We start from the raw sequence: 14,683 nt of genomic DNA on the forward strand, positions 1-14,683 counted from the left end.
TAGACTTTAATATTGTAGTAAATTTAAATAATAAATTGCTCATCATAAAGATGATATTTAAGGGACTAAAATTATAGCTATATATTTTCACAAAATAGTTAAGCCCTGCTTAACCTTGCAGTTTATTTATTTTTAATAAATTTATTTAATAAAGTTTTTTTTTAAGTTCGATAAATTTATTCATTTTTACTGCTTCAAATTTATTTATTTATTTATATACTGGGTTGTTTTCAAATGATAAAATTTCACATTGAAATGTATATTTTTTTTTATTAAATACAACAAACATACTTCATGATTTTTTACAAAATACAATAAACTCAAAATCCGATGACAATAAAAATGAAACCAGCATTAAACAAACCAAACACAACTCTAATCACTATTTACTAGAAAAGCAATATCTACAGCATATCTTGCTATCAGAACTCAATCACCTATCAATTTTTAATATTTATATTTTTACTTATTTTTTGTTCAGAGCATTTGCCATCATATTTACAACAATATATATGATGGCAAATATACACGTACTGAGTTGACAAAAATCAGGGGATAACAATACTATCGTATCGCAAACAAAATGTATATATGAAGCTGTACTTTTATTTATTTTCATATTATTCATCTCAGAATGTTTTTAATGATGACAGCAGGACGAGATTAAATTGTGAGGGAATTCAACATTCCTAAATTTACAGTGTCGAGAGTATGCCAAGAATACCTAATTTTAATCATAACCATCCACGATGGATAACGTAGTGGCCGACCGCCTGTCTTTAATGACCGAGGCTGGTGACGTTTTGGTAGAATTGTCAATGTTAACAGACAAGTAACAATACGAGAAATAACCACAAGCATCAACGCAGGTTGTGAAATGGAACGTGACCGTTATGACAGTTAGGTAAAATTTGACTGCAATGGGATATGGCAGCAGAATACCGACTGATTTCTGCTGCCAGATACCAGAGAATGATTTGGAAACCTACATCACCCGATATGAATCACATCTATAATTTATGGAATATAATTGAGTGGAACAAAATCCTCCACCCGCAACACTCTCGCAAATATGGATACCTATTGAGGCAGCATGGCTGAATATTCCTGCAAGAAACTTTCAACTAAATGTTGAGTCCATGCCATATCGAGGTTTCTGCACTTTGTAGAGCTGAAGGAGGTTCGACACGGTATTAAGAGATATCTCATTACTTTTACTACCTCAGTGTTTATGTGCATATGATATTGTTGTTGAAAAGTTCTATATTTTTTTATCGAAAAGCATTTACATAGACTCCCCGCCCTGTAAGAGTATTAAAATTTTAAGACAATGCTTAAAATTTCTGAGACAAATGCTTGATGGAAACAAATGCTTAAAATTTCTACATTATCACTTAGAATTTGTACAATTTCTTCTTCCTTAAAATTTCTACATTATACATAAGAAATAGCGTAAAAACAATGAAAAAATAAAGTGGTAACATGGTAAACTGAAATAAAATCATAGTAAGCTTAAATGATGTTAAAAATTGTAAAATTATATTAAAATGGCATAATAAATATAATCAAGCACACCAAAGCAAAATATAGGATTGTCCAAAATAAGAAATGTCATTGTCAAACCCGGAAGCAATCTAGAACATTCCGAGTGATTACCATTGTTAAATCATCAAATCATTTCAATTGATCATTTATATTACTTATTTCACCTCACATTCTTATTCACATGCCATTCATTATTAATACTGCCCATTCCTCCATTTACAATATCACCTATTTTCCCTGATTCCCTATCCATAATGCCACTCATTTTTCCCATTTCTCTATTCATAATACCACCCATTTTTCTATCCATTCTACTACCAATTTCACCAATTCCTCCATCCACTGTGACACCTTTTTTTTCGAATTCTCCATCCATAATTATACCCATTTCTCTACCCATACTGCCATCCATTTTAACTATTCCTCCATCCATTATACCACCCATATTGTTAATTTCTCCATCCATAATATCACCCATTTTACCCATTCCTCCATAGATAATACTATCTCTTTTACCCATTTCTCTATCCACAATACCACCCATTTTACCCATTCCTTTATCAATAATACTATCCATTTTACCACGCATAACAGCATCCATTTCTTCATCCGCAATACCACCCATTCCTCTGTCCATAATATCACCCATTTTACCATCCACAATAACACGCATTTTACCATTCATAATACCAACTATTTTACCCATTCCTCCATCCCTAATATCTCCTTGTTCAACCATAGCATCACCCATTCCTCCTCCCATAGTGTCCATTGCAATCATATCGATCAAGGATCTTTTTCCTTGTCCACTCTCTTCACCTAAAAATTAAAAAAAGAAAAAGTATGTTAATAAATAAAAATAAATTTAAGAGTCAAATTAAAGTAGTTAGCACGGAATTTACAAGAATCACACTTAAACTGTAGCTTAACATTTCACCATACTCACAGTTTATTTCTTTCCAACACTCTTTTTTTTTTTATAAAAAGAACTGTCCTTGAACAGCCTACCCAATTTTTTAGTTTACCACTACTAATGTTCAACTCTGTAGCCTTGTATTTTTGAACTCAATGCAGACGCCAAGGAAAGTCATGCATCAAGTGGACTGACAAATTTGCCTTTGTGGGAAACTTTTTTGATGGAACTAACCCCTATTTGCGTTACATGGGGAGGAATATCACGAAAACATCCCATGGTTAGACCGTCAGCACGTGGAGCTCACGATCCGTCTTCCACTTAGGATATTTTGCGTCAAACGTTCTGAACGGAATAATTGAAATTATTAAACGATTTTTTGGATCTGGGGGCTAAAGTTGCTCCTTGCAGTCGATGTTCAAATTTCGGAATCCTATCAGTTCTGAAGTTGTAAGAAACTCAAAATACCGTTCCGTGACAAGGATATATTAAATACTGAGTAAACACTAAAGAAAATAAATCATTTTTCGAGCATAAAATAATTATTAAAATTTTTCAACGATTTTCTATTTTGGGGATAAAAATTGCTCCTCGTAATTCTTGTCTAAATTTCAGAGCCCTTGCGCAACGATTCTGAAGTTATAAGAGATCAAAATAGAGTTTCGCAACAAGAAAAGACAAAATACCGAGTAAACAATGAAAATGAGAACAAGAAAACAATTTTATCCTTGTTATGAAAAAAAGTTAAGCCACACTTTCTGTGATTTTTCCGTACTTACGAAACTTCCGTGATTAATCTCTACTTTCACCAATAATACTCCTCAGTATGTCTTTACAAATTAACTCATCCAAAGTTTTTAATTTATAGTATGACAAAAAAAAAAGATCTTTTATGGTTTTTACCTTACCAAAAACGCACTTTTTAAAAATTTCGATTATATTTCAAACTTTATGTTTGTAAAGTATCGCCTGTGACAATTATATATTTCTTAAAGGAAATGCTTTACTTTTTGAAAATCCTTCTTGCAGTCCAGCCGGTGGTGAGTCTGATTGCAGAACTACATCGGCTGCAACTCCATCTTCTTCTCTTCGCGAGGTACCTGGCTCATTCGTTTTCACTATGGCACGAAATCCATGCTCGTCGGCAACGTAGTCAACTTGTCTGTACAATCCTTGGGCATCTGTGTATCCATAAGAGCCCGAAACCTTACCATTACCATCTTTTTTTTCTGAGTGGTATATGTTGCCTATGAGAACCGGTGCCTTGTACTCGAAACTGTAAGGTTTATGTAACATCTGGAAACAAAAATGCAACCATTTATGTTTAATTAAATAATCATGTTAAATACAGTAGATAATAGTTTATAATCGGAGACCCTTCTCATTTTTGGCAATCTTCGAATAAACGAATATGTATGTAAATATACCAAGAACAGATCACAAAAAAGGAAAACAAAACTTCCGGTAATCCGAAAGTGACGTCATTGAAAATAAAGACAGCAAAGCATCATATCATGGTAACCATAATGGGATTTCAGCAAAACTAAACGAAAATTATCAACAAACCAAGGGTTCCCCGATTCCACACTAGAGCCATTCAAGCTATATGTTACCGGCAAAGTTTGAAATTCGTCATTCTATAGAACACTTAGGCATTGTATATAATGCCTAAAACTTGCTGGTAATGTATGAAATGATTTATGTTTCATACATTTTCTAAGCATTCTATAGAATGCCAAATGAGAAACCGGAAAAGTATGAAATACCGGCAAGGAGTCATGGTCTATAGACATGAGACAACCATTTGACGATGAACTGTGCAAAATTAGAGTTAACGCTGCAAAAAATAACGTTTTCTTAACCGAAACTACTTACCAGAAGTTAATAAATAAGAAAGACATAATTTATGTTTAGTACAACTTTCACTTTTTTATGCATTTTGAATAATTTTTTTAATGGCACTCTCATTATTTTCACAGAATAAAATTTTTATTTTTGAGAAACGCACATTTACATAATAACCTCATCAGGACGTTTTTTTTAATACTTTGCCTAAATTAGCATTTGCCATTCTATAGAATGACTAGGTATCATATACAATGTCTAGGGAAAGTGTATAATACTTATCATATTTCATACCTTGCCTAAAAACATCCGCCATTATATACAATGCCTAGGCATTTTATCGAATGCCGGCGTTTCATACTTTGCCAGTAACATATACATATGAAGAACTTATGATGTGAATGTGCCAGCGGGGTGTGTGTCTGCGGATATACCGTAGGTACTAAAGTAAGTGTAAATGTAAATAAAGTAGATGCTAAATGAGCACAGTAAACAAATTATGAAACCTGATTTTTTGTTTTTTAATTAGATTTTTATTTCAGTAACATTCAAATAATGACATTTTCCCTTGTTGTTTAAGGGAAACAGATATATTGTTTCAAAATAAACGATAGGCGATTCAGTTTGGTCAAATGTTTTAAGCATAACAGTGATGCCAACATAACAAATGTTTTAAACATAACAGCTTATAAATCTAATAAAATTTGTTCTTAGCGCAATTTTTCTCTTATGTGTCACTATAAACTCTGATATACCCCTATTTATGGGCAATTCTATAAGTTACTATTCATTTCATTAGGTTGTATTAAGAAATAATTTAAGTAGTGTTAAAAATTTATTGTACATTTATTTAGATTCTTTCTGTTTGGCTGTCTCAGGCAATAATTTAAGTAGTGTTTAATAGTAAGTTTTAAGCTAAGAATTTATTTTTAGTAATTTTTTAATATAAAAGTATAAAATTTTATAAAATACAATGTAATTATTTAGATTTACTTTTGAGTCCTAGTGTTGACATCACAATATTTCCTTCATTCCCTTCAACACATGAAGAATTTTCAGTGTCAGGTACTCTTCAATGCCCATTACCTTACGAAAAGCCGAGCTCCTGTGTCTAGTAAAAATGATAATTTTTTTTTACGTTTTTGAAAAATGCTAAAAATGCTAAATGGTTAAAAAACCGTATAGTTTTATATTCAGGATCTTATAACCACACTTTTAGTAAATGGTTTCACAACCATAAAGGAAAAAAATGTTCTTTATCGTAAACTTTCAGGTTAATCGGATGGACAGACAGCTGCCAGTTATTTTACTATAATTTTAGAATGAAAATTTTGATAGCGCACAATTAGCGATTATGAAAGAACGATGTTACGAATCATGACTCGGAATAACTTGTAAATTATTACTTACTGGTTCTCCACTTATTGGGTCGTCACTTCCCCCGTTCATGCCTTCACCGGCCATTTTATTCGTCATAATTCCAACCACCATCTTTCCACGAATTCCAAGAAAAGCCACCATAGCTGTGACTATACATGCCTAGAGTGAAACAAAAAGAGAAGAACCATTATATGAATAGATATTGTGCAAAATAAAAACCGAGAGAATCATCATAACTTTTGATCCAGAAAATCGGATTTTAACGTACCATAAATAAATTTTAATGATACGAGCTCCCAACCATAAATATACTCAATAATTAGGTGAGACGATATCTCCAGCTACGACATCAGACATAAAAAAGTTTACTTTTAGTGAATAGACATACCTTTTTTCCTCTCGAAGGAATCGGGTTCTTGACCTTCAAAATATGGGGAGTGGTAGTCGTAGGGTCCCTATGACTGAGGCAAGAGAGCGGTCGAAAGTTTGGCCACCTTATGGTTAATTTCTACTTTGTTGCGTTTCACCTTATGACCAGTACTTAAACAAATCAAAAGTTTCATACACAATTATCTTGCACAAACTTTTTTTATACAAAGAAAAATCCTTGTAAAAAATTTCTTTTTATACTTATAAGTGCTTTTTAAATATTGAATTTAATAACAGCTGTTAGAGTGTTTAATTTTGTGTGGTATATTAATTTTTGCTTTGATTTGATTTACGTATTTAAAAGAAACGTTAACGTTAAATAATTTAATTGGTGAAATAATGGTGAATTGTTTGCATGCATTAATACCTAATACTCAATCGAGCAAATATTCTTTTTGAAAAAAAAAAAAAAAAAAAAAAAACAATATTCTCAAAATTTCTTAAAATAAGTGTAATTAAAATGTTTTCTTAGATCTAGTTTTAAGAAAAAATAAAAATGATAATTGAATATAAATCAAGCACTTGTTCATTAAATGAAAATCACGAAAAGATCAATTAAAATTGCAATAGCTTTCAAACACAAATAGATTTTTCTAAAAAAAAAAAAAAAAAAAAAAAAAAAAAAGCTTGTGTTTATAAATGAAAACAGCTCCTTTGACAAGTCAAATTTTATTTCTGCTGTTACATTTTGGTGAGCTGCAGGGCATTCCGCGTTATATTTCTGTAATTAAAAATCTATGATTTTCGAATTTTTCAAGTTTTTATTTCAAGCTTGTAAGTCTTTTAGTTTCTCAGCAGCAAAACAAAATGTAGCGTAAAAATAAAGCGAGAAAAAAGTTTGAAAAAAAAAGTACTTATAGTATTGGAATAAGCTTCGAAAAAATGAGAATTTCGAAAAAAACTCATGTCAAGTTAATTAGCATAAGTGGAGCTTTTACCTCGTAGTTCTTATATTAATGCAGCCTGATGAGTGGCCCTCATAGTATTTTTAATAGCATTTTAACATTTAATAATTCTCGAGACAATAAACGAATCTTGTTTCTTTTTTATTGCATCATACTCCTAAAGCATTTTTCTAGACATCTTCGTGATTACAAGTTTCGAGGTCTTCAGATTTTCTTTTGAAAGTTTAAGCGGAAATAAAAAGTAGTTTAATGCGGCAGCGTTTGTTTCTTATGTTTGTCACAAATTTAATCTAATGCATGGACTCCAAAAGTAGTTCGTCAAATCAGTATACTGATTGATAAATCATTAAAAAAATATTGTAGAGAAAAATGTTACTTATAATAAATTTTTATTTGGTTTAGACTTTGAACAAAACTCAACAAGTATTTTCATATTTGTCACTAATAATAATCTAATGCATATACTTCCAAAGTAGGCGGTCAAATCAGCGTACTGATTGATAAATTATTTAAAAAGTTTTGCAGAGAAAACATTATTTCCATTTTTTGTTGTGCTGCATAAAAAAATTTTATTGCTAGGAAATTATTTAATATTTTGAAAATGCCAGCTGGTTCTTTTAGAATTTTTAATCAAATTAGTTTAAAGCTTTGCGTCTTTTATTTATTGGGAATATAGTGTTTCAGAGATTTTGGATTTTATTATTCTTTTTATTAAAGCTATTTTAAGTTTAACCTTTGAAGTTTAATACAAATTATTATTTACATTTATAAATTGTGCTTTTTTTAAAAAATTGCACTGCTAATAAGATATTTTATTATTATTTTTATTATTCTTATTCTTATAACTTATTATTACCATTATTATCACTTTTGTTATTATTACTATTTTTATTATTATTACTGATTTTTATGAAAAGGCGTCAAACTAATATTTTAACCTGTTTTGTGGGTGGTGATTCAAAGAAAAAAAAATTCGAAATCTTTGTTCTAAAGAGAATAAAAGACTCGGATTCAGTGATATTCAATTTGTTTCGAGTTATTTAGTTAACTTAAAATGTACACTTACCTTAGTTAGACTCCACTTCATAATGCGAAGTTACTGAGTTTCAATAAGTTAAAAATATTTTAATAGTTGCAAATATGAAAGTACGCAAACTTACTCTTTACTGAAGCGTTGTACGAAAATGTTGTCCCTTTTATACAGAGAGCCTTCACAAAGAAAATAATTAGTTTTATAACTTTCGCGAGCATTTTTTTACAAAAAATATTTCAATTATTTAAATTCTTCCGAAAAGAATCAAATGTCGAAAGCGTAACTAAACACATGGTAGTCTTTGAAGAAAAAAACATAATAGATTCATTTAGTACAGAGCAATAATTATTAATATTCGAACGGTATGTAAATTTCATACTGTGTTAGAAGGACAATTTTTAGCGATGATAAATCAGGTATTACTTATAGTTTAATCCATGCGTCGGGAATGGGTGATTAAAACCAGTCAATACAAATATATACTCTTATCTAACTTTTCCAAGGACAGTAACTAATGCCTTAATTGCTATGATTAGTTCTTGATGTAGAAATCCCAATATTTGGTTGACTTTTTGACCCAATTATTATCTACCCTTCCGTTCAAATGATGATTTCGAAACAATTTGTAATTAAAAGTGTACTCATTTAAAAAAATTAATAACATAAAATTCTCAACCCTAAAGAAATGTAACATTTTTCTAAAACATTTATATCAGTTCTATACAAAAAAAAAAACTAAAATTTCATTTTAGTTATAATTTTCAGTTAAATAAGTAACCAAGAGTTAAACTCGGTTTCCATTAAATTTTTACTAAGCTAAAAATTTACTGATATTGAAAGAAATGCAAATAGAAATATAAGTATAATTTTGCCAAACCTAGTAAAAATAAACTTAATACAGTTTCAATGATCTCTATATATGGGTTTTAAACCACTTCCTTTACCGCTTTTTTTTGAAGAAAAAAAATGCAAAAAATCCACAAATATTTAATTTTATTTATAAATACAAGGAACTGAAACAGAACATAATACACAAGTTTTTAGCTGAAACTTTAACTCTTTTATGTGTAAAAAACATTTAATTTACCATCAGTTTACTATGTCGAGTTATCTCGGACAAATGAAAAAAGTTAACTACAGTCAAACCCCGCTATAGTGAACACGGCTAATAGTGAACTCTCGGGTATAGTGAACGAAATGCTCGGTCCCGTGCCTTGCTATACACGTATAATGTTATTTTTAGTGGATATAGTGAACCCAAAAAGTGAGAAAGTTGGATATAATGAACTTTTTCCTGTCTCCGACTGATTTCCCCCCATTTTCCTTGTAATAATTTTGAAATTTGTACTTCAAAATAAATACATATACCGATTTTTAAAACCATCTATAGAAACTACTTTTATGTGCTCGAATGGCAGGTTAGACAGGTTTAAAAAGCGGAATAACAGAAATTCAGGAAAAATTATCTGAGAGTCGAAGTGTTTCCATATCTGATGTAGATGATTGCTCATCAGCTAAAGATAACAAATTTTTATTTGTACGCAAGACGAAGAGTGATGAAAAATAACACATTTTTTGCTACTACATAATATTTTTCAGTCATTTATATGAATATAATGTAATAAAAGGGAGGAGTTTGGGAACCATTAGTGAAATTGCCTGCATAACTGATATAGTGAACTCCCGGTTATAGTGAACCGAAATTTCGGTCCTTTGAAGGTTCACTATAGCGGGGTTTGACTGTATTAGTCTTTGTATGATAGTTTTTAAAACAAGGCACAACACAAAGTGATATTTTCCGAATGCCAATGAAGTGATACGCAATTTTTTACTCTTTTTTTCTATGTAAATTTAGAAAATATCGTATAATAATAAGAGTTTTAATACAAGTTTTAAAGAAATAATGAATACAAATTTGGATCTGATATTTCGTAGTAAGGAATCAAAAATATTAATAATTCACTGATAATTGTTTCATTGCACCGAAGTTGCTAATTCTTTTCGAAACAATTGGGCTTTCAACTATTTAATATTGATTCTCTGAACTGGGGATCATTCAACTTTAAAATTTCAAATATAAAGTGCAAAAATTACCAGAATGCACAAGCTGGCCTTAATTAAAAGTAAGAAACGGACAAAATCGCCGGCAAAAGAAGTTATCTCATGAAAAGAATGTCAGTGTCAAAAACTGTAACAAGTGTTACTCTTGTTTAATTTGGGGTACTATAAACCTAAATTTTCCTTTCTTTAAATTTTGTGAATTATTTTTTTAATAAACTAACGAGATGAGTGTGTAAATAATATCCTTTCGTTTTATTAGAAACCAAGTTTATTTAGTATCATTCGCAAATCATATGAAGTGCAAATTCTTGAACTCAGGTGTAGGGTAGTAGGATATTTCATGCATGATCAGTAGTTTCAAGAGTGACTCTTATATTAGAAGGCAGCTAACTTCTTTAAAAATTCTATTTCGGAATTTTTTTTGTTATTTTACAAATGTTATAAGGGATGTAAATTTTTTAAATGGTTATGTATATAATTTTCACATTGGCCTTTAGTTTTACCTTGTTGAAGCAAAATCGAAGACCCTAATAAGCAGCCAAAAACTAAATCATTATGAATAATTATCTTTTAACTTTTCTTTTCATTCTCTAACCTTGCTATTTAAACTCTACGATCCGCTGTAATATGTTCTTATTTTAGTCAAAATATTGACATTTTTTATATATTTTTCAACATACATCAACATAGTTCAAAAATTTAACATTTTTATAGATTTAAATTCTTTTTTTTTTCAAAGAGCAAATTTTTAACAATAATTCAGCGAATCACAAAATAATAATTCAGCACAATTTCTGAGTTAGTTTATCTTCTAAATACTCCCCCCCCCCTGCAATTTAAAATTCGATGATAAAATTGATTAGTTTTTGTAAAAAAGATTGTTACAAAGCAACTGAAATAAAAGAACTGATAGGAAAGAATACATAAAAGTTTGCTACACTACACTAAAGAAATTATTTACATTAAACGATCAAAATATAAATTTACAAAATATTTAATTCTTTTATATAATTTTTGCATTTAAAAATGAGAAGTTTTATGGCATTCAGCCAATTTATGTTTTACAATATTTGCAATGCTCGAAATGCTTAAGAGGTATCCACTTAAATCCTATTGGAAGGAAATCAAACATTTTGATTCTATTTATAGTTTTCAATTAATTAAGCAACAGATCATTTAACCAAACAATGTCACTGACTTATTGATCAAAAAGTTAAATTATTAATTTAGCTCAGTAAAACTTAAAAGAGTTATCTACCACATGCGCATTAAGTTTCAGATAATTTCTTTTATTAAGCATTTTTACCTTGTATAAAGCGGTGGGTTGAATAGTTCCTACCAACAGCATTAATTTTTAAATATTGTTACTAAGCTATTTTTTCACCTATAATTTCTGTGACCATCTTTTATAATTTCAGAAAATTAAAAAAATACCAATGAAAGGATTTGTTTACATAAATGCTGGAAATAGTTAAGGGTAGAGCGATCACGTTATTTTCTCTAATTTAACAATTAAAACTAGTAAAATTCTTAAAATTTACAAATTTCTAAATAATCTACAACTGCAATATACAACGATAAACTCTAAGTAAAATTGACTCCAACTTCTGACAAATTTTAATTTTTTCAAAGATTTGAAACTATTTTTTTATTATTATTTTTTATTTGACCTTTCATTTAAAAAGTCAAGAATCTAGTCTAATATATATAATTCTCTTACGTGGCTCCCAAATTTTGGCTGTATTTCTTTTCCGCCGGTGGCAGCAGTTTTCATCGTTAATGAAGTACTTTGTACAACTAAATAAGATTTTTTCACAACACTTAAATATTTACTTCATTTTCTTCATTCATAGAGAGAACAGTCGGCAGAGAATTCTGCTAAGTTAAAAATCATTTTGCTAAAAAAAGAACGAATTCTAAAAGAAATAAAAATAAACAACTTAAAAAATAAAAATGCTGTTGCCAACCTTAGAATTTTTTGAAAGTTAACTTAGCAACATAAATCAAAATGACATAGAAGCGCAACTAGATCAAAATTAAGATACCTGAGCGCTTGAAGTAACAAATCCTTCAATTCTATAAGTGTGATATCGCCAAATGCCCAAATTAACAATTGTGTTTTAAAAGAAACTCTCTCTCTCTCTCTATATATATATATATGTATATATATATATGTATATATATATATATATATATATATATATATATATATATATATATATATATATATATATATATATATATATATATATATATATATATATATATATATATATATATATATATATATATACACTATCTAGCCATTAATGACCGGGCACCCCTTGAAAGGCAGGTGGACTCGTCTTGGCGGAATAAATACGGCAAACCGACAAATGTCGTTGGACACTGTCGCTACCAGCATCCGGGCTGCATCTGACAGTGTTGCCAATACACGTACCATTCATCGGGAGCTGATTGCACAAGGATTCCATGGACGAGCAGCAGCACATAAGCCAAACATCTCTCCATCAAACGCCCGCCAACGATTTCAGTGTCGCAGAGCACGTCGCCAGTGGACAGTAGAGCAATGGAAAAGCGTCATGTGGAGTGATGAATCACGCTACATGCTGTGGCACTCTGATGGACGGGTGTGGACCTGGCGAATGTCCGCAGAACGGTACCTACCGGAGTGCATTGTCCCCACTGTAAAGTTCAGCGGTGGAGGAATTATGGTGTGGTCCTGTTTCTCATGGTTTGGCCTTGAACCTTTGGTGTTAGTGCGTGGAACCCTGAGCGCAGAAGGGTATAGAAACATCCTAGACAATTCGGCGCTTCCAACCCTGTGGCAACAGTTCGGTAATGGCCCGTTTGTGTTTCAACACGATAACGCTGCCATTCATAAAGCACATGCCATCACGGACTGGTTTGATGAAATGGGGGTGCAAGAACTTGACTGGCCATCCCATAGACTCGACATCAATCCAATTGAACATCTCTGGCATGAGTTGGAGCGCCGGTTGAGGGTCAGACCACAACGCCCCAAAACCACCACTCAACTCTTCGCCATGTTACAGGAGGAATGGCGGGCAATACCTGCCGCCGTGTACCAACACCTAATGGATAGCCTTCCTAGAAGGGTCAAGGCTGTGATTCGGACGCGTGGCGACCCTACGCCCTACTGACTTGATACTAGCACCTCATGTATCCGAAATGAGAGGTGTCCGGTCATTAATGGCCAGATAGTGTATATATATATATATATATATATATATATATATATATATATATATATATATATATATATATATATATATATATATATATATATATATATATATTTGCATTTTGCAACTTATTCATATTAAACTTCTGTTGTGTGTCTGAATACTGACATTTAGAACAAAATTAAGGTTTGGAATCGACTCGGAAAAATTTGAATTGTTAACAATGGCTTAAATGAAAAGTTTTATTTCAACTGACAAATACTATATTGCTTTTTCTATGACTATACTCATTTTCTTACTCTTTTCTTTGTTTTTTATACATTTTATATTTTTGTGATAAAATAAAAAACTTATAGTTGTTCTGCTTCTGAACGCTGATGAAAACACAAAATGATGGACTTCATCAACAATCAAAAATATATACATTTATTTTACAAATTCCATATTATTAGGGTGGCGCCCTTCAGAGAACTAAAAATACAAAATTATCTTCATCGAAGCCGATGCTTTACATCCGGCGTTCAGTGGCAGACTACTATTTCATATTGTTTTACAACACATGGCTTTCAAAACTTACAACAGTTACTTTTCTCAACAACTGACATTTGGAATAGTGTGATTAAGAAAAACATGCGAACTGTTTGCAATTTCAAATTAATATTGAAATGTACAGGTTTAGAATTTTCTACAGTGAAAAGTTTTCGGAACTTCAGTAATCAAAAAAGTATACTAAAGGTAGACGTTAAGAACCTATCCAATGAGCGAGCAAAGCGAGCATTGGATTGCGAAGCAATCCGAAATGAACTACGAAAGCAGTTCCGGGGGTTGGCGAGCACCAACGAGCAGGGGGCGAAGCCTCCTAGTCCTTAATAAATTAAGAACACTGTGGCATCAGTATCGATCGTAATTATAAAGTTATCATTAAATTTAAAATTAAATTTTAATTCCACCATTTCGTGACCACAAATTTACGAGTTTTTGAAATTAAATATTGAATGTTGCGTTGAATATAAACATAATAAATTGCATTTTCTTAGCTTTCCACCTCATTTTTTACTTCTTAAGGAACTTACGAACTTTACTTAAAATGAGGCTATCGTAAGAGATGTCGTTAGTGATGGGGAGAATAGTAAAATAAGTTTTTAAGTAAAGGAATAAAGTAAGGAAACTTTAGTAACCATGTTTGGTGATAAATAAGTAGCTGATCGCATTCGAAGAGCTAAGGGAAAAAACATGTTTGTAAAAGTCAGTTTCGGAATGTATACATAAGGATGCTATTTGCAAATCCTACTTATTTAAGGAGACCATGTAACCTAAATATTTGTCAGAATGAAATGATCTTGAAAAATACAAGTAATATATATAT

The 14,683-nt window shown here is 30.8% G+C and overlaps 1 protein-coding gene across 1 annotated transcript; it reads right to left on the minus strand.

The window, feature by feature from the left end:
• Nucleotides 1-250: 250 nt before the first annotated feature.
• LOC107444304 (uncharacterized) lies at nucleotides 251-5,883 on the minus strand. Its single transcript, XM_043055810.3, has 3 exons — nucleotides 5,714-5,883; nucleotides 3,466-3,754; nucleotides 251-2,364 (listed from the first exon to the last, which is right to left on the minus strand). The coding sequence occupies exons 1-3, from the start codon at nucleotides 5,822-5,824 to the stop codon at nucleotides 1,706-1,708; spliced, it is 1,059 nt and encodes a 352-aa protein (XP_042911744.2). The 5' UTR covers nucleotides 5,825-5,883; the 3' UTR covers nucleotides 251-1,705.
• Nucleotides 5,884-14,683: the final 8,800 nt, after the last annotated feature.

Source organism: Parasteatoda tepidariorum, chromosome 2, assembly GCF_982258835.1.
Source record: "Parasteatoda tepidariorum strain Cologne lab strain chromosome 2, Ptep-v5.0, whole genome shotgun sequence".
Taxonomy (NCBI): Eukaryota; Metazoa; Arthropoda; class Arachnida; order Araneae; family Theridiidae; genus Parasteatoda; species Parasteatoda tepidariorum.

What these genes read in the sequence shown, in the direction of transcription:
- LOC107444304 (XM_043055810.3), bottom strand. Translation starts at nt 5,824, where the DNA reads ATGGTGGCTTTTCTTGGAATTCGTGGAAAGATGGTGGTTGGAATTATG. An exon ending in ACCCAATAAGTGGAGAACCA is followed by an intron (nt 3,755 to 5,713) that starts GTAAGTAATAAT and finishes TTTTGTTTCCAG; the next exon opens with ATGTTACATAAACCTTACAG. An exon ending in GCAAGAAGGATTTTCAAAAA is followed by an intron (nt 2,365 to 3,465) that starts GTAAAGCATTTC and finishes TTTAATTTTTAG; the next exon opens with GTGAAGAGAGTGGACAAGGA.